This window comes from Dendroctonus ponderosae, unplaced genomic scaffold (assembly GCF_020466585.1).
Source record: "Dendroctonus ponderosae isolate FM_Combo_2020 unplaced genomic scaffold, Dpon_F_20191213v2 Dpon_F_20191213_423, whole genome shotgun sequence".
In the NCBI taxonomy this organism is placed as follows: Eukaryota; Metazoa; Arthropoda; class Insecta; order Coleoptera; family Curculionidae; genus Dendroctonus; species Dendroctonus ponderosae.
In genome coordinates this window covers 1-18329 of record NW_026018636.1, presented here as the reverse complement: position 1 = coordinate 18329, position 18329 = coordinate 1, and the positions used below count along the sequence as shown (strand labels likewise).

Below are 18329 nucleotides of genomic sequence, written 5' to 3'. Positions count from 1 at the left end.
CTACTTGAACCCGCATTAAAACTGAATGTGGGTAAACAGTCGACGTTTTCTTTGTGAAACATGAGCGTGCAAACAGATAAATTATTTAATTTAGTTAACTGATCTGAAATATTTAGTTAATTGTGTATTTATTCATTAAATGTATTTTTTTAATTACAGATGACCAAGGTAATTGTGGCAAAAAAATTTAGAAATGGAAAATGTACGCTTACCTATTCATCACTAGAGTCTTCAGGACTTGAGACGTCATTAACATTAACCGCCAAAATACCATCTTTATTGTCTAATAATAATAAAATGCAGCTTAAAATACTGCGTATATTAAGCACTCAATATACCCGCCATGCAACGGCATGGTCTGATAAAAATAAGGTTGTTTCTAGGAATGGAAATAAATCTACATAAAGCACCCAACCACATGACCAATTAAAGTCGATTATGAAGTACAGCGACCAATGAAATTGTAATAATCAATCTATCAAAATATTCCCGGCAAAAACGGAAACCGGTCACAAACAAATTGCTTGGATTTTACGAACACTATATGCAAGAAACTCATAACTGATCAGACCCCAATTTTTAGGTTCAGCCAAGTATCTTCATAAAGAGTATAATTTGTCCTACCTTCTAAGTATCTTTGGGCTCTCGACTCTTCCTCCTTAAGCTTAGCATCGGCATACTTCATATAAGCTTGTACTCCATTTTCCGCCAAATACTGACTGCTTTTTAATTTATAAAACATTTCTGTACTCTGAATATAAGCTGCTTCAAAATTTTCTCTATATATCTCTAATCTGTCATCAGGATTGGAGCATAAATTTACATAAGATTCTCTTACGCCTACGATATAGAATGGAGAATATTAATATTAGCGATAATAGTAACGATTTATTTGCTACAGGGCAGGATATAAGTAATATTAGTTCAAGGAGCTAACTAACATGTCGAAAATACACGAATTAAATAAAAATTTGTTTAAGGTGCATTTTAGAAGTTTAAATAACCCCTATTTGTTCTTATCAACACAGTCCCAAAATGCACCTCTTCCAAACTGCAGACATCGAAAGAGGCGAAATAATTGTGCTTTGTATGTATGTACGTACCATCGTACCAACAAAAATATTCTACATATAACACTGGACTTTGGACATTTTGTTAGTGCGCTCGATGTGTTTTGGCAATGAGGCCAACGCCAGAATGCGCTAAAAGGTTTTGGAAAAAGCGGCAAACGATTTATTTAACAGATTTGCTTTCAGACCAAAGAATGCGTTTAGGTGCTTAGTAATATTTCAGTAGAAAACCTTAAGATATTTTAGTGGAAGCCAGAATGCTTTTTTGATTAATTTTTCGGCCATTGACCAAAACCGGTTCTGAATCACTCTAAAATCTATACACAGTTTAGGATTATAATTACACAAGGAAAGTGTCACGGAAGTGCATCAGTTATTTGGGAGGATTAACTCACAGTTATCTTAAAATAGAAAATGAACAGTTTACTCACCTATAACTAATTGGGAATCAAAAGCCTCTCCATTCCTTTCAGCATGCACCAATTTCATAGCACTTTCTTGCAATCTATGTTTAATATCACTAAAAATACTTTCATTCCAACTGTCGAGCATCAATTTACGAACAATACACTCATCGCTGCTGTTGGGTTTGTTGTTGCTACCTTGCATACTGGAACTGGCAGATGTTGTCTTGCCCTGAAGACTGCTTTCAAGCTGTCTATTAACAAAAACAAATAAATTAATACTCGAGATTTGAGTAGTACTTACTGAAGTACAAGAAAGTAGTTTTGATTTGCTTAAACGCTTAAGTTTCACTAAAGTAATTGGACTAACCCCGAAAGAGTGAGTTCTCTATAAATATCTAGGAAATGGCTCAATTATGCCTTACCGAAAAGGGGTTGGTAGATAGTTGCATTGTGTAAAAAATTTCCTCCATTCAGCTATATAGGCTTTTAACAATGCTTCCTCCTCTCTCTGAGCTAATACTCTAGATTGAGCCTGCTTAATGAATTGTACTATGTCTTCATGCAGGTGATCCCTCAGTTTTGCAGGCCCCTTTTCATCCCAAAGACATACCAAATGTACATCATAAAACAGATCATGCCACTCAGCTTGAGACACCGCTTCTTGTTTCAGAAGTTTCAAAACAATGGGGCGCATATGAACCCACTTATCCTCAAATTTCAGCTGACCTTTTCCCTGGAACTTTTTTATTAAATGTGAGAAATTCATAAGAGACTCCTTACCTTTAGCATTTTCAGGTTATACATGTAGGTCTGAGGCAGATAAAGTTGATTGATTTTGATATGTATTCACTTGATTTAATTATGTTGCTTTTTAGTCATAATTTTCTTGTAGTGTTTAAAAACCAGTTTTTAATCCTATCTGCTAGCAAATTGCTCACAAAAACAAAACGATCCCCTGCGGTGACAGCAATTGACAATTGACCACAGGTCAAGGAGGTTGTCAGATCATTCTGTCATCCGTGCACCACGTTTTTAGAAAAAAACATAAACTAACAACACAGTCAGAAATATTGTTTAACTTCTTCCACATTGATGTATAGAGAATAATTGTCAATTTTACGACGTAAAAATTCAATTAGCACTTAAAATTGTTGAGCATCGGCAACTATTATTAAATCATTACATTTACCACATGAGGCTGTCTCTCTTACGTATAATGATATCTAGCCGACATCAATATTTTATAGGCAACACTGTCTCACAGAAGCAGTGGCTTAACTTCTGACCTAACCTCACAATCCCTATTTTGACAGCTATTTGGGTTCATAAACTTTGATCCCGACCAATTTTCTGAAAAATTGTAATAAATCATCTAACAATTCAAAGCTCTGTTAAAATGGCTTGCCGAAAAGTACTATCCGTAAGTAATTTTCCGCATTACTTCTCAATTTTACCCCGAGCAGCCTCATATTCATATCGTAAATTATTACATAATATTCCGTAGGTTAAAAACATTATATCACTTAGATAGAGCTTACTTCCAATGTCCTTATTTCCAGATCAGGCAATTCAGTACTGGCCAAGTAGCCAGTCAGTTGGTCAAGCCTCCAGTACAAATATTTGGGATTGAAGGGCGGTATGCAACAGCCCTGTATTCTGCAGCCACCAAGAAGAAGACCCTGGACAGTGTTGAAAAGGATCTGATTGGGCTCGAGACATCTTTGAAAACTGATCCTAAATTCAAGAGCTTTATACTGAACCCAACAATTAAAAGGTATTACCGACTTACTTGAAAATATAAAATTTCAAAGTTCTTTTTGAAGCAATAAATGGCTCGCAAAAACGAGGCCATAGATTGCTTTATAAACAACAGAATACAAATAATTTCAAGTGGAAATCTAATTCAAAGAAATGCCGAATTTCTTCAAAAGGAAAAAATGTAACGTATTTGAGCGATCTGTGATTTGATGTTCGACTAACATACTCCAACTAATTCGATAAAATGATAATAATTACACTAAATTACGTTCTTTCACTATTGGTTTCGTACTGATTAATAAACTACTCATTAATGAATAGGGATATTGAATATTTTTTGTATTTCTTTTTAGTCCTGTGTTATTTGCATTACAGTTACATGGACATGGAGAGGAATCTGCCTTCACTGCCCTCGAATTGTTCTATTACATTTTTAATGATTTAGTTATGTTGTTTTTGCAGGTGTTAATTTTCAACTATGCAGAGTGCTTTAGAAAAGCTTGCAATATCCATTAATTTTTTTACTCTGAACTTTTGAAAAATGAGATGAATAAATTTGTGTGATATGCATCCGTGTTAACTTTTTGCAAAACGGTTTTGGAATAGTTTGTCTACTACACAAAATTATTGCCCTTGTCCTTTGTTTCAGGTCATTGAAATCTGAAGCCCTAAAAGCAATATCTGCAAAAATTTCGCTTAAACCCGAATCTGCCAATTTGCTTCAGCTTTTGGCCGAAAACGGTCGTCTCATAAAGTTGGATCGAGTTATTACCGCATTTAAAACTATCATGGCAGCCCATAGAGGAGAGGTAAGTTGTTTAACACTAGCCTTATGTTCGACATACTTACGGTTTTCCACTAAATTATAGGTAGTTTGTGAGGTGACTAGCGCCAGAGAACTGGACGCCGAACAGAAGACCAAACTTCAAGGAGTGTTGAAATCTTTCTTGAAATCTGGTCAATCCATTTTGCTAACTACTAAAGTTGATCCTTCCATTATTGGAGGTTTGCTTGTTTCTATTGGTGATAGATATGTAGACATGTCTGTTGCCAGTAAGATTAAGAAGTATTCTGAAATTATCAGCGCCCCCGTTTAAATCGACCAACGGTGTAAGCACGAATTAGAACATAATGCAATATCTAAATAGAAGTTTGTGTTGTTTACTGGCTACTTAATTCCATAAAAACAGCTTATGGTTACGGACCTTACAGGTTTTTGTCAAATAATGGTTTCGTATGAAAATACAAGAGTAGCAATTATAAGAGTATTTTTATTTTTAGCTGTCCAGCATGTTTTCCCACAAGTATTTGAAAATTTAACAGTTTAATGTCTTTGATAAACCTTCCTGCCCCTCGATTTTTATTTTTAGTTGCTTTTTTTCTTCTGGTAAATTCATTTATAATGGGTGGCTCAAAAATATATTAACAATAATTACATCTTTTTTCCGATTTCACATCCAATTCTCAGATTGCTTTATGGGTTACGATTGAATAGATATATAACTAAGACTGATGATTGATTTCAATAAATCTGTTATTTTGGATTGGCCCGAGTTGGTACCGACAGGTATTGGAAAAAAATAAGAGGTAACTTATGAAGAAGTCTTGTAAACTTTCACAACCTGTAGATCGGAAACGAAGCACTTTAACCCCCTGTTCATATTAACTTTATATTAAAAATACCTACAAATTTCTTATATAAAACTCACAAACTAAGTTAAAATGGAGAATAGTACTGCATTTAGAAAATGCGTCATTTTTAGTTCGGTAATTAACGTAACAAATAGTTCCAATTATTACATCATACTGTGTATAAATAACTGTAAACTCGAAAGCAACAAAAATCAAAACTACTGATCCAGTAGCGTAATAAAAGTAATATGCCGTGTGAGAAAATTAACGTGCTACGTGTAGCGAGGGAATGTGAAAGTGGAATTTATCAATCTGAGAAACAGATTTACTTCTACAGAAAAAACTCTGACACCACTTAATTTCATGATTTATTTTACACAAACAAGCTTACCTTACACTAATAAAAAAATCATCAGTTTCAATTCTTGAAAGTTTCTGATTGAAGTTACCGAAAAAAACATTATTTCTTCGCTAATACGGATGTTTCATTCGAAAAAAAATTACACCTACTTATTAATTACACCAGTGTAATTCACATGTGTAGAATGAAACATTAGTTAACTTAATTTTTTTTTATTTACGACTACAAATGCAAGAATCAACCACAGATATTATTGTGCTTTTCGTGGATGTGATGACTCACTTTTCTTTGGACTCGAATTTCTTAACACTTTCCCTCAGAGCTTCAATACGCTGTAGTAAAGGAGGATGAGAAAAGTGCCAAACAGAATACAGCCAATCGTGGACAGGAAACCCGGAATTATCTTTGTTAAGCTTAAGCAGCGATCTCTCTAATGCAACACCTTTATTTTGTTGAACAGCAAAGTCGTCAGCTTCAAATTCAAATTTTCGAGACAATACAGTCATTAGGAATGATAAAACTGTGTTGTAGGGCATCATTACGTACTGCAAAACAACAAAAAGACCAACAAGCACTGGCTTACTTCTGTAAAAACCTAAAGCGGTGTATAACTTTGGATATTTGAAAGTTACACCAAAAACAGTGAAAAGAAGAAATAAGTTTACTTGACCAATGACTAAGTTTTTAATGTTATGATTTCTACTCCAATGGCCAAGCTCATGGGATAACACGGCCAAAATTTCATCGTTGTCGCAACCACTCCCATCATCTTTAGCGAGAAGGGTATCAAAAAGAACAATCCGCTTTGATTTAAATAAGCCATAGAAATATGCATTACTGTGAGACGATCTTTTTGAGCCCTCAACCACATACAAGTCTGTCAATGGAAACTTAAGACTGGCTGCTAATGCTTCAATGTCTGATTTTAATTCGCCCTCAGCAAGTCGATTGTATTTATCAAACAACGGAGCAATAACTGCAGGATATATTGTTAACAAGACAAGAGTGAGAACTCCAACTATCGCCCAGAGATATATGAAGAAGAAATCTCCACCATTTTTAACTACCACAATCACAATCGATGCCACCATTGTAGTGATTATTTGAAGGACCAAAAATTGCTTGATCTTGTCCCAAACAAAGAATCCAGCTGTTTGCTTGTTGAACCCAAATGCCTCTTCTAATACGAAATTGTAATAGATAGTAAATGGCAAATCTAACAATGTGGTCATTAGTTGCAAAAGAACTAGCCAAATGCAACTGGTTGACACTTCATCCATAAATGGATTGATTCCTTCGGTAAACCGCCAAATTTCAGCCAGAATTCCCTGATGTATTACTACAGTGTTAATAATGATTGAATGGAATTGTTTCACAAAACCAAATTTAAGTTTGGCTATGCTGTAGTTCCTAGCTTTTTCATATTCGTCGTTTTTCATCACATCTTTTAGTTGATGTGGGATTTGCACTGTCGACTTGGCTACACCAAACTGTAAGGAATAGATTATTTTAATTAACATGCACTTAGTGCTTTGGTCTTTGGACGGACGATTTCAAAATAATATTGGATCCAAGATGCACAAGCCGGAGCAAAATCGCTTGGGTTAAGAGAGGCTTAAGTCGAATAATTATGTCCAGCAGTGGACGAGACAAGCTGCTATGATGTTTATAATGATTATAGGCATATGCCCACTCGACAAACTTGAGCAATTAAAATATTTTGAAAAATTTCAGATATAAACTATGTTGTATGTTGTTATGCTAGATGGTAAAATGCTTCATAAAAATAATTGCAGAAAATTTTGGATAAAGAATGGTGAATAAAGTTAGTGATCAAAAGTGGATATATGACTGAAGCTTTGTGCATTGCTGCTGGTTATTACTGATAATTCCAAGACCTCCAAACAAAATAAAGCATATCTTGAACTCACCTGTCGAATGGATAAATAAGTTTCCCAGATATAATCTGCCCATAATAAAAGAATTATTACATATCTAATACATTGATCGTCTAACTTATCTATAAAAGATAGTAAACTCATATTGGTCAGTTTTCTAGCTGGAAAATTCAATCTTTTTATAGATAATCCAGCTCGCTATTTAAAAATCGACTTAACCTAACATAAAGACTGACGACTGACATTTTTGAGCGATACTTTACGGAGTGGTTCTCGCATGGCCTACAGTAAAATTGCTAAATAATTTACATCTTCTCATCGAAACGACATAAATAATAAAAAATGAGAATCTTTAGTCCATTATCATCAAAACACAGTTTATTAGGTCAAGTTTGAATTGGACTATTTTTTTGTTTTTACCGAAATTTACTTTACAAATTAAAATATTCGACCGCTTAGCAACGCTGTCCCCACGCTGTTCCTTTCATTGTTGTCGATATAAGCATACTCAGATAAATATTGCAATATTATTTAAATTAAATGAATAAATTTTATAAATGTCAAGTGAACACTATCCTTTCGTAATATCGACGTTTATCAACTCCCATCTCTTATTGTTGTTTATATTTTGTCAAATGAACTAACCTACAAATATTTTTTCCAAATTTTCAATGAACTTTAGGTCCCAAAATGATTTTACGAAAGTTAGTTACAAACGTAGGGGCAAGGCGAAGAAGCAGCCGCTAGCTATCGTCAAAGACTGCAGTGTCTTCAATGTAGACTCAAATATTAGGTTTATTGCCACATTTGTGTATGTTTGTTTTTTAAACAAATATGTTTTAGGAGAATTAATGAAGCCAAAACTGAGTTGCAATCAACCGACTTTTTCCAGTCTGTATCCGCACTACTCAAGGAAGGTTTGCAGCAGCTAAATGATCCAGAAATTAGAAAAATAATTTGCTTTGGTTTAGGAAGAATATCCGAATTAATGGTACCCCGTTACCAGCTAGCTTTGCTATTGTGCCTTAAGGCATTGTTCAATGTGGAAGTTTTGGTAACCGACCCCATGTTTAATAACAACGATTTATCCCTTCTCAAACACTTTGAAATCGGCTGGTTAGAAAGAAACATCGAAGGTAAATTTAAAGTCGACACTCTTGAGACATACCTGTTTTACCTTCCTCACTGTCCCAAACAGCTAATGAATAACTTATTGTGGTGCAATTGGGGTTTGCGTCTTAGCAAATGTATTATAATAGGAAATAGTATAAACAAGGTGGTTGAAGATAATTCTAAGAGGGTTTTGAAAAAGTCTGCGAAATATATCAATAACATTTCGCCTAATGTGTTGGAACTGGGCATTGTCAATAGTTTTACATATTTCGATGTTTTTAACGACACTTCCATACACTGTTTTCCTATTGATAAATTGAATCTTTTAACAAATGAATTTTGGGACGATTGTGAAGAACCTGAATACTCGGATAGTGATATGGAAATTATAAGAAACAGTTTAAATAAGTTAGAATTTTAATCTAAACAGTACCTCGATACAAAGTATAATTTAAAAGAAACTGTTTATTATTTTAAATAAGCTCCCCAGTTGACAGATGTTGATAATCACGTAGAAACGACATGGTATGTACGGCCATAGAGAAAGTAAAATATTACTTTAGTTATTTTACTTACTCTATGTGTACGGCAAAGTCCCCCTCCCCCCAATTTAATCACGTCATATCGACGTGATTATCATGGACATTTTATGGAGACAACGTCTAAAAACTTCGAACTAGGAGATCACAAAAAAGTCGATCTTTTTGTCATCTGAAGGCAAGATCTTGTCCTAAATATAGTTAGCAAAATCATGAGATTTAAATACGATATTTCAAAATTGGCGTGATTCGTCTGAATGTGTTGTCTGCGGGTGTTGAGGGAGTATAAGAAAAATATTTATTATTTAATTAATTCTTATCACAAACTAAGATATGTGCGAAACTAGATCAAAAGTTCGGTAAGAATGTTTTCCAAGGTACTCTGTTACATTAAAATAAATATACATAAATATGTATAGTGTATAAAATATACATAAACATGTATATAACATAAATATGAATTGCATACGATACACACTTATCGTACATATGAGGATTATTTAATTTAAAGTAATGCAAATATTAATTATCATTCGATCCGTCCGTCCGACGGGAACAAATACGCGCTTACCTTAGTTAATTTAATTGCTTCGAGCTTTATATATGGCATCACCGGCTGTCACCGGTAAAGTGGCAATACTAACGTCAAATCAAATTCATTTTAATTGTTTTTTGAACCATAGGATCTTGGTCAATAACGTGAACTTTATTTAGATACAAACCGACAGAAATCAACGCAAACTGTATAACTGTGCTGCGAATACTCCAACACCACTTACTTTAGTAAGATCTAAGATCCTGAGCGTGTGGCAATAGTTATTTATGGCAACCAAACCTTAAACAAAAATAACAATGTATAAACAAATGTTGCAAACGTGGATCTTTTGCATACTAGTGTGCGTAATTATACCAAGTCGCAGTGTTTGTGCCCCATCAGAGAACAAGACAACCCAGAATACATTATATGAGGCTGTGGTCAGCAAGTGTCCCAGTTTAGGAGTAACTGATCTATATAAGAACTGGAAAGATTTGTTTGATAATCAGTGCTCAAATTTTACGGCTATCAATGCTACAACAGAACTCACAAAGAAGGAACTTCCCTATGTCAGATGCAAAGTTTTATACGAAAGTATTATGGAATTCTGTTCGTCAAACTTAGAAAGCCTTGAAGTAGTGAAGTTGAAAGGATTCATATCCCTCTCTAACGACATGAAGTGTGATTTATCAGAAGTATGCAATGATGAAACAGGATTACCTGCCCTAGAAAGCACTCCAAATAATGTTTCACACTTAATGAAAAAATTTAATTGTGTGTTAATATGCAGCATTGTTGGAAGCAATGGACCTGAAGTTACAGATATTTGTAAGCTTGCATATTTTTTCAAGTCAATTGATGTGAAAGAATTAAATAGTAATCGAATGCAGTTGCATGGAAACATTAGGTCCTCTCCAGCACCACAACACAAAAACGAAACACTTCCCGGACCAATAAAAGTGATCGCATTTAAACCGTTGAACCAAAGTGTACGCGGTCCCGTAGATAGTGAAATACCAAAATTGCCTGAGGCGAATAAAGACAATGTTGTTAAAGCACAGGAATCTCCCATAGTTAATAAATCAAACATTGATGTAAAACCTGTACCTAAACCAGAAGAGAATGCACCTGCTGTTCAACCGCAGCTCATTGTGCCTAATTCGTTAGAAAATGCAGCTGATGATGAAAACCAGAATGTGAAAAGTGAAGATAATTCTGTTGGAGACCCAGGTGAACAGAATATGAATATTCAAAATAAGTAAGTACCCTGACATCTAAGTAAACAATTTGCTTTTATAAACATACTAAGGTTTATGTGTGTGCCACTGTAAACTCTCTCAGGATCGGTTTAAAATCTCAATTGGCTTCAACTTACGTCTTTAAAGGCTTACCTATTTATTTAAACGCCAAGAGTGAAACTCTTTCTTGGAGGTAGTTGTTCCATTTATAAATGTCTTCAGTAATATAATATAATATTGAAGATGTCCAGTAAAAGCCTGCTTTATTTGCATATTGCAACAAAATACATCTTTTACGAATGTTTGTTTGCAATAAAAAAGCTTAAACTTAAAACAGTAAATTATATTACTTTAATTTTTTCGGTAATTGAGTAAGTACCCTAGGTGCGCTTTTAAAAATATTATTTCAATATACGAAAGTATTGGGTTTTTTTCCATTTTCGGATTTACATTAAAATTTTCAGAAAATAAATAAAAATTTGTACATCTGCTGGTTCCACAGAAATCATAAACGGTACCGTATCACTGCGAATTTGAATATTAGGTTCCTGGAGCTCCAAGAGGATCTAATAAGCTACGTGCTTACACGTATTTTAATTTATAAAAAGTTCTCCAGAAACCGCCCATTGAGCCTCCAAAGTTGGATTGTCTTTAATCCTCAATAACTAGCTTATTTCAAACAAAACCCCCCAATTTTTTTGGGGTTTTCTGATGTATTGTTCTGGGTTTTCTGATATAAATTTTTGTATCTAAATGTGGTGGTGTTTTATCCTTAAAATTTAAAAAATTAAAATTTAATGTTTATTTTGATCAAATCCCGTACTGTATTGGAAACTAATCTTAAAATGCGTCCTTTTTTATACACCAAAACCTTCATAGGACACATTCATATAAAATTCATGGTTACTGCGACATTGCACTGCGACGCACTAAAGAACAGGGTTGCTCTAGCTGATACACTCATCGAATTTAAATAAATTCTGGCGTGATGGAAAAGACGATCGGACACGCCGATTGGCATTTTCAGTTGCGCATTTTTTCTATCCTAAACTTTTTATTCAGAGTGTGTCATATCAGTGGCTATAACCATTTTTTAGTGCTAAATGAAGCACCCACAAAGTATATTGTGAAAGTTAGTAGTTTTCACAAATATCTAGTCATACGTATCTCACGTGCAATGCAATGCCTATCTTCAATTGTTCCAGAATGTTTTCAGATTTATGACAAACATTAACGTTAATAACAGAAAATTATTTTATTGCATAAAAACCCCGTGAAATTATCAATACTTTTTAAAAGTAATATGAATAATAAATCAAATGTTTTAGTAAAAACTTATTTGTATATTTTTATAAACCATTTTAATATATTTTCAAACTACAGATTGTAAATATTGTAGCAATAAAAAACTTAGTTTTTTTAATATCATGTTTTCTTCTGTAATTAAATAATGGCATGATTTAAAGCTGAGTCACTATAAGCCAAGCCAGTGGCCCAAACACTCTCCAAAAGCATGGCATCCGTGATAAGAAAATTCAGCTTCATAGAGAACTTGAGTATTTGTGACCTTGTATACAATTTTTTTAAGCAACCCCTTAGTGAGTTTAGTGTGAACAACTTTAACTAAAAACTACAAGGAAAAATCTGAAAAAAATAAACACTAAATTAGATCATGTTTCATCATTATCAATAAAATATTTTAAATTTTTTTAAAGTGATGTCGGAGTAGCAGTCGATGTTAGTGATGAAGTAGCACCAGGTGATAGTGATACTAAAGATGATGACAAAGACCAAGGTGAGCAGCCAGATGAAAATGGTTTTCCTGCAGAATCTGATGTTGATTTAGGAAAAGCAAAATCCAGTGAGTTTGATTTTAAAATTCTGTTCTAGATTAAMCAGCARAACCTATCAAAATGTTAATATTTTTTCACATCGATGGCTATTCCCAAACTTATTTAAATCTCCATTATTCTTGGCTTGCTAATTTCTTCAAATATTGCTTTGGTTAGACATTATTTGAATAGTTTTTAGAGTTTATTACATTGATGTAGAAACACATTAATGCGGAATTTTAAAACTCAAGTTCTTCGCCAACAACAAAGGAGCCAAATACTGGAAACAATAAAACCATGATTTTATTACGTGAAATATACAATTGTTCTCCCAAATCATTTAATCCAAAACGTTTATTATCTTCAGAATAATGTATTCAATTGAATGATGTAAACATCTTATTTATAGCACCATATTTCGGACGTGTTTTACGGTGTAGAAAATCTGAAACGATACACATAATATTAGGAAGTTTATCGAATTAAAACGTTTTCATTTTAAAATTTAAATAAGTGATTTGAAATTTAGAGTCCTCAACATGTAATTATTTGAGAAAGTCTTTTTTGCAAACCATATCAGGTCAAAGCTGAAAAAGTCTCAATTTTTCGATTGTTTTGAAATTTGGCTTACTTACACAGTATTGCAATTAGACACCAACTTAACACTGACTAGATTACCCTCTTTGAATACCACCTTTTCCAGCAAATATCTTTATATTTACCAATTTTTGGGTTTGAATTTACTTCGGGACTCCACCCTCGGAATTACAGCCTATCATTACGTAATATCATGCAAACGAATACAATTTAATATCAATATAAGTTTAGATGAATTTTTGTTTTCAACAATTTATATAATGTATTAATTGATTATCATAGTGCTAAAACATTTATAATTCTCTAAACATTTTCGTGTGGAGAAACTTAGTTTTATTCATAAAACTCTAATCTACAAAGGAACTTGTTATTAGTAAAAACTTTTATGCTTTAATTACTTTCACAGCGTTAAAACAGTCATCTACTATATCATCTAAAGGAAAGCCTAACACTCTCGATGATGAGCTTATAATCAATATGAACCCTGTAGAAGACGGCATGGATGGAGATTCCTATTTCTTCTCTTATTTCTCTGTGACTATGTGCCTGGTTATAGTTGGATATGTAGGATATCACAATAGACATAAGGTTCGTTTCAATTATGTTGTTAGCCTGTTTAACTTTTTTATAGGACAAATATGTTTTATTTAAAGTGCCTTCTTTCAGATTCTTGCTCTTCTTCTCGAAGGAAAAAGAGGCAAAAGAAATGGAAGATCTGGTAGAAGACCAAATTCTGCCAACTACCACAAACTTGACACTAACCTTGAAGAAGCAATTTCTTCGTCATGTACTAAAAATCCTCCTAGTAATATAATTTATTGATCCACCAGATCAAAATATTATGGCTGAATTAATATTTATGTCCATTTGTATCATGTTCAGGTCAGTTTAACTCTTTGTTCAGATTGAATGCTACACGCAAAATGTTTCTTACGAATAGCCGTATCATTTTGCTATGGTCGGATATTTAAACTTCAAGATAAGAAGAAAAATTCTACTGCTCAAAATTGTAGAGGTGAGTATTTTATTTTTCCATCCTAGATAATCTGATTTTTGTGATATTAAGTCGAAATCATATCACCCACAGAAGGCTTTTTCAAGTATTACCATTATCAATTTGATATATTTCTGCACAGTGCACAGCACATAGCGACTTACTAATGATAAGCAGCAATAAAGAAAGTTGATTTTCAAATATATTTCGATCACATAATTCAAGTTTTTGCGCTTGATTACAGTTCTATAGAATGCTTTTTTTGGTTGTTGTATATGATGCTCCTCTTTGTGATATATCTGTTGAATTTAAGTTTAAAATTATAGGAATACAAATATTTATGTGGGTTTTCCTTTCCTAGTTATGTTGCAACCGTTTAATTTTTATATTTATTGCTTGCTAACGAAGCATTCTGTATAATCTTTGGATTAATAATTTGAGATACTCTTCAGGCATTTTAATAAAAATTATATAGACTCCATAATTTTCAGATGCACTGTATAGCATTTTCTGCATTGCATCTAATTTGCAATTTGTTTTCAATGCTTTTAGATGCTTCTATAATAATAATAAGACTACGATCCAATGGCAGCAATAATTTCTGATATATATATATATTATAGAGAATATAGTTCAAAATTAAAACCCAGACATAAGTAAAAAACAATTTATTTTCAACAATTAGTAGCTAAAAATATGCCAAAAATCACAGTATTTTATAAGTTTCAGTATAATGTACAGCATTATTAAGTATACTTTGGAACTTATTTGAAGTCCTAATTTAACTGAAAAATCTCGAACTTTTATATGTAATTAAAGATATTAGAAATCAAAAACCACAAATGAAAAATGTTGACTTTCTTTGCGTTTCCCTAATCCACAACAAAATTGACCAAAATACAGCATTCATGGTCCCCTGCCTCTGAATACACATTCATATAAAATTATCAATTCTTTTATGTAATATCCTAAATGTAAATGCTCTTTAGCGCAATATAACAGTTCCCTAAAAATTTGTCTTTACAACAACAAACACCCGTAACAAAGCCGAGAGTTTGTTTTTTCCGAATACTATAATATAGCCTCAATGCCCATTGACCATGTGATATATCCATCTGTAGTGACTGTTACGTACGGGTCTCCATCATAAGTATTCGAGGTACTTACCATCTCTCCAAATGTTAATCTAGTTTGATCTAAAAAAAACTTTACGAAGTGCCAGATAGCAATTTTTTAAAATGAATCAATTTTACCTAAATTCCACTTTAAGCCCTTAGAAGTAGCCATACATGGTGCTCCCAATGGCATTAGAGCGCACCATTCCTGTTTTTCTCTTAAACTTTCTGGAATACTAATTCTGTGATTTCCAGGAGGCAATAAAAATGTTATTGAATTTGAAGCTATCTGATAGATTTTTGTATCTTTCATGAATACAGCAGCTTTAAATAACGTGTTTATATTGGCGATTATTTGGTCAAACCGGCCTGATGTGTCAGCCAACACAAATACGGAGTCTATCTGAAAAAATGTTCGTTTCATGTATCCTTAATTGATACTAAAAATATATGAAATTTAGTAAAGAGCATCTTAAACAAAGCACCAGTTTCTACAAATACATGTATTTAAGACAGAAAGAGTTCGTCATTGATATATAGATAAATAATAACACTCACGTTCATTTCTTTTTCGCTACAATACTTTTGGACTTCCCTCAAGGCTTTCGTGTAGTCAGTTTCATTTTGGTCCGGTGTGTGGATCACTTGGGAGTTTCTTTGTTTGAAATATTCGAGCACATCTAATGAAACTGAGTCCAAGTCCCCAGTTATTAAATCTGGGGCGATACTAACGTACTCGTCAGATTCATGAGCCTGCAACCAGTTTAGCCATTTTTCAGTGCCTCCGTCCACGGTTACTCTTAATTTTGCTGAAATAATTTTTTAACTGTTCCACACTCTAACACGTTAACTATGTCGAAGAGATTTTGCAATTCGTTATCCATGAATTATTATCACTTACCATGTGACCATAAATTAAGTATCTGCCTGTGATCTATATTTAAGTTGATTCGGCAGTTTAGAATAACTATTGCGTATATACGGTTTGCAAAATTTTCGAGAACATCTTCACAGGGTGTCCATGTCTTGCAATCATTTTCAGTTGTGCTCATCCTAATTTTTCAGGTGGCTGGAAGAATTCATTTCAGTTACATACGGAATACTTATTGTATTTTATGGTCGAAAAATATTTTTTAGTAGAAACGTTGTGGATATAAATGCATAGGAGAAGGAAATCGAAAGAAAATAATAGCATGCTGCACAGTATAACAGTTTAACTATGACGAAAGAAATAAATTCGCTTAAAATTCAAGTTTTATCTTGTTAATTGAGATGAAACTTTAGAATGAAGCCCTGGCGAATATTTTAGATTTCGTTCATTATTCTTCAGGTACATGTCTCACAGAAGGAACTAAATCTTTCAAACTTCCGACTTTGGGGTAGGAATCTGAAGAGGTGGTTTTTTAAAATTATAGCCATGTTGCATTGCCCAGTTTTTCCTGTCCCACTGAATTACTTCATATCGACAAAGATCGGACTGAGCAAAGTACGTATGAACGCTGTTTACAGAAAGCTTAGTGGTGGTAATTGTTAAGATTCTCGGGTGTGTAAATTGTCTGAATCTTACTAGTTTATCGGCGTTTCTATTTTCTACCAGAACGCCGAGAAAGGGCAAATAAGCACGCATTTTTACTTAACAAATAGTACAACCTTTTCGTGTAGTCACCCCCTCAGTAGTTCCCATTAACGAATAAGTGACCGAAAGATGACGAAATGTTTCAATCGGGTCTATGGCAGGTACTTATGTCTCAATTCCAATATATGGAGATTGGATTGGCCCACATGATTCTAACACAATTTACAACAAAATGACTGTGATTCTAATGGTAAAACAAGCCCCGGAGTGGCTTAAGAACTTCGAGAATACATTATATAAGGACTGAAAACCAAATAATAATCAAATAACGGTAAATGAAAGAGAACGATAATTAAATTTAAGTACACTTTACCACTTACCTATAAGTGGGTAGAACGGTATCCAACATTTGACTGAACAAGTTACGTACAGTAAATAAGTTAATTATTTATTTAAAGCTAAAAAAATATCTACATTTTTTGAGGTTAATACCTATCAACATTATCCTGCAAATATCGTAGTCAATAGTATGTAGTCTGTGATCGTAGTGATATCGTATCGGCTTTTGTGGTTGTCGATATGAAGGATAAGCACTTATTTGATGACGTATTTCTTTTGTATGCGAACGTTTAAAATATGAAATAAATTTTATTTTGCTAACTTTCATCGAAATGCAATAATTAAATAAGACAGTTGGTCTCAACAGAGATAGTTTCTTATCTTATATAAAATTTATATGATGAGATTATGCACTCTGATTAATATTACTGACCATTGTAAGTATTCGTAAAATGAATTTATTTCGCTAAATTTTAATTAAATCGAACTTACAGTGTTTCGACTGAATAGAACGATTGCAATCGAGTGAAAGTAATTATCTAAACTGTAATATCTATCTTTACATGAGTTTTACACGGTAATTAGCTGTTATTCAGATTCACTTCAGACCCTCACTTCACAACATCAGTTTATGGCGCGCGTTGAAGCACCATGCGTTTTGTTTCGGGCCTACCTATTCGACTCGTCAGTAAGCCTTATGTAGGCCCTGCCTTAGACGCCAGATACAGTAAATAGATTGGAAGTTCTATTTGAATCGGAATGCCGCATATCTTGGTGAGTGAGATATAACTGGCGTTTATGTTGGAGCTGCTATTTGAGAAGTAGCAGATAAAGTTCGCCACAAGTTTTTATTTTTTACAAGAATGTGTACGTCTACATATGACAGCTTTATGTTAAATGAAAAAGTCGATAGGACGGTAGAGATGTAGCCCGTCTCAAAACTATCATAAATTGCGCAATACGGCCTCAATTATAAATTCAAAAATTTAATTGAGAGGCGGTTTTTCATTTTTTACCATTTAAAGTTGCTTCAATGAAGGTCAACTTTATGCAAGTTCGACATTGTTACACATTTCAAGTTTTGAAAGGCTTATTTGCAAAAGTGAGCAGAACAATGCCATAACACTCATAAATAGAGTTAAAATATGGTTTTTACTATTGTTTTACATTTTTACATTAAAATCTAGATATTATTAATTAATAAATCTATACTTAATTGACTGCTGAGACCCGGAACTACCAAAGACAAGGAAAAGCGAAAAGGAAAGATTATTTGCCTCTGCCAAAAACCTGCTTAAACTGTGTAATGTCAGCAAAACCAGTTT

At 33.3% G+C, this 18329-nt stretch overlaps 6 protein-coding genes across 8 annotated transcripts; 3 read left to right on the top strand and 3 right to left on the bottom strand.

The window, feature by feature from the left end:
• Nucleotides 1-439: 439 nt before the first annotated feature.
• On the bottom strand, nucleotides 440-2627 carry LOC125504372 (cullin-5-like). The gene is made up of 4 exons (XM_048666238.1): nucleotides 2258-2627; nucleotides 1900-2210; nucleotides 1502-1728; nucleotides 440-840 (listed from the first exon to the last, which is right to left on the bottom strand). The coding sequence occupies exons 1-4, from the start codon at nucleotides 2279-2281 to the stop codon at nucleotides 566-568; spliced, it is 837 nt and encodes a 278-aa protein (XP_048522195.1). The 5' UTR covers nucleotides 2282-2627; the 3' UTR covers nucleotides 440-565.
• Nucleotides 2628-2720: 93 nt separating this feature from the next.
• LOC109546184 (ATP synthase subunit O, mitochondrial) lies at nucleotides 2721-4495 on the top strand. Its single transcript, XM_019917042.2, has 4 exons — nucleotides 2721-2897; nucleotides 3037-3251; nucleotides 3885-4044; nucleotides 4105-4495. Exons 1-4 carry the CDS (start codon nucleotides 2874-2876, stop codon nucleotides 4330-4332), a joined length of 627 nt encoding a protein of 208 aa, XP_019772601.1. The 5' UTR covers nucleotides 2721-2873; the 3' UTR covers nucleotides 4333-4495.
• Nucleotides 4496-5222: 727 nt separating this feature from the next.
• Nucleotides 5223-7385, bottom strand: LOC109546183 (CAAX prenyl protease 1 homolog). The gene is made up of 2 exons (XM_019917041.2): nucleotides 7160-7385; nucleotides 5223-6718 (listed from the first exon to the last, which is right to left on the bottom strand). Exons 1-2 carry the CDS (start codon nucleotides 7268-7270, stop codon nucleotides 5507-5509), a joined length of 1323 nt encoding a protein of 440 aa, XP_019772600.1. The 5' UTR covers nucleotides 7271-7385; the 3' UTR covers nucleotides 5223-5506.
• Nucleotides 7386-7600: 215 nt separating this feature from the next.
• LOC109546169 (SRR1-like protein) lies at nucleotides 7601-8700 on the top strand. 2 transcript variants are annotated; one of them, XM_048666239.1, is made up of 3 exons: nucleotides 7613-7919; nucleotides 7970-8043; nucleotides 8098-8700. In XM_048666239.1, the coding sequence occupies exons 1-3, from the start codon at nucleotides 7798-7800 to the stop codon at nucleotides 8658-8660; spliced, it is 759 nt and encodes a 252-aa protein (XP_048522196.1). In that variant the 5' UTR covers nucleotides 7613-7797; the 3' UTR covers nucleotides 8661-8700. The 2 variants fall into 2 exon arrangements, with proteins under 2 accessions (XP_019772573.1, XP_048522196.1); XM_019917014.2 differs by having other exon boundaries at nucleotides 7601-7919; nucleotides 7970-8700.
• A 687-nt stretch (nucleotides 8701-9387) lies between these two features.
• Nucleotides 9388-14313, top strand: LOC125504371. Its single transcript, XM_048666237.1, has 4 exons — nucleotides 9388-10571; nucleotides 12267-12412; nucleotides 13387-13568; nucleotides 13647-14313. Exons 1-4 carry the CDS (start codon nucleotides 9631-9633, stop codon nucleotides 13800-13802), a joined length of 1425 nt encoding a protein of 474 aa, XP_048522194.1. The 5' UTR covers nucleotides 9388-9630; the 3' UTR covers nucleotides 13803-14313.
• A 314-nt stretch (nucleotides 14314-14627) lies between these two features.
• LOC125502300 (thiamin pyrophosphokinase 1-like) lies at nucleotides 14628-17208 on the bottom strand. 2 transcript variants are annotated; one of them, XM_048666240.1, is made up of 5 exons: nucleotides 17046-17208; nucleotides 15991-16158; nucleotides 15648-15898; nucleotides 15228-15492; nucleotides 14628-15170 (listed from the first exon to the last, which is right to left on the bottom strand). In XM_048666240.1, the coding sequence occupies exons 2-5, from the start codon at nucleotides 16139-16141 to the stop codon at nucleotides 15046-15048; spliced, it is 792 nt and encodes a 263-aa protein (XP_048522197.1). In that variant the 5' UTR covers nucleotides 16142-16158; nucleotides 17046-17208; the 3' UTR covers nucleotides 14628-15045. The 2 variants fall into 2 exon arrangements, with proteins under 2 accessions (XP_048522197.1, XP_048522198.1); XM_048666241.1 differs by lacking the exon at nucleotides 17046-17208 and adding an exon at nucleotides 16740-17042.
• Between the last annotated feature and the right edge of the window lie 1121 nt (nucleotides 17209-18329).

Coding starts and splice junctions, on each gene's coding strand:
- LOC125504372 (XM_048666238.1), bottom strand. CDS start 2,281: ATGTATAACCTGAAAATGCTAAAG. Junction 2,211..2,257: donor ATAACCTGAAAATGCTAAAG/GTAAGGAGTCTC, acceptor AAAAAGTTCCAG/GGAAAAGGTCAGCTGAAATT. Junction 841..1,501: donor TGATTCCCAATTAGTTATAG/GTGAGTAAACTG, acceptor TCTATATCGTAG/GCGTAAGAGAATCTTATGTA.
- LOC125502300 (XM_048666240.1), bottom strand. CDS start 16,141: ATGAGCACAACTGAAAATGATTGCAAGACATGGACACCCTGTGAAGAT. Junction 15,899..15,990: donor ACTTAATTTATGGTCACATG/GTAAGTGATAAT, acceptor AAATTATTTCAG/CAAAATTAAGAGTAACCGTG. Junction 15,493..15,647: donor GTAGCGAAAAAGAAATGAAC/GTGAGTGTTATT, acceptor ACATTTTTTCAG/ATAGACTCCGTATTTGTGTT.
- LOC109546183 (XM_019917041.2), bottom strand. CDS start 7,270: ATGAGTTTACTATCTTTTATAGATAAGTTAGACGATCAATGTATTAGA. Junction 6,719..7,159: donor CTTATTTATCCATTCGACAG/GTGAGTTCAAGA, acceptor TATTCCTTACAG/TTTGGTGTAGCCAAGTCGAC.
- LOC125504371 (XM_048666237.1), top strand. CDS start 9,631: ATGTATAAACAAATGTTGCAAACGTGGATCTTTTGCATACTAGTGTGC. Junction 12,413..13,386: donor TTTAGGAAAAGCAAAATCCA/GTGAGTTTGATT, acceptor TTACTTTCACAG/CGTTAAAACAGTCATCTACT. Junction 13,569..13,646: donor GATATCACAATAGACATAAG/GTTCGTTTCAAT, acceptor GCCTTCTTTCAG/ATTCTTGCTCTTCTTCTCGA.
- LOC109546184 (XM_019917042.2), top strand. CDS start 2,874: ATGGCTTGCCGAAAAGTACTATCC. Junction 3,252..3,884: donor CTGAACCCAACAATTAAAAG/GTATTACCGACT, acceptor CCTTTGTTTCAG/GTCATTGAAATCTGAAGCCC. Junction 4,045..4,104: donor TGGCAGCCCATAGAGGAGAG/GTAAGTTGTTTA, acceptor ACTAAATTATAG/GTAGTTTGTGAGGTGACTAG.
- LOC109546169 (XM_019917014.2), top strand. CDS start 7,798: ATGAACTTTAGGTCCCAAAATGATTTTACGAAAGTTAGTTACAAACGT. Junction 7,920..7,969: donor AATGTAGACTCAAATATTAG/GTTTATTGCCAC, acceptor AATATGTTTTAG/GAGAATTAATGAAGCCAAAA.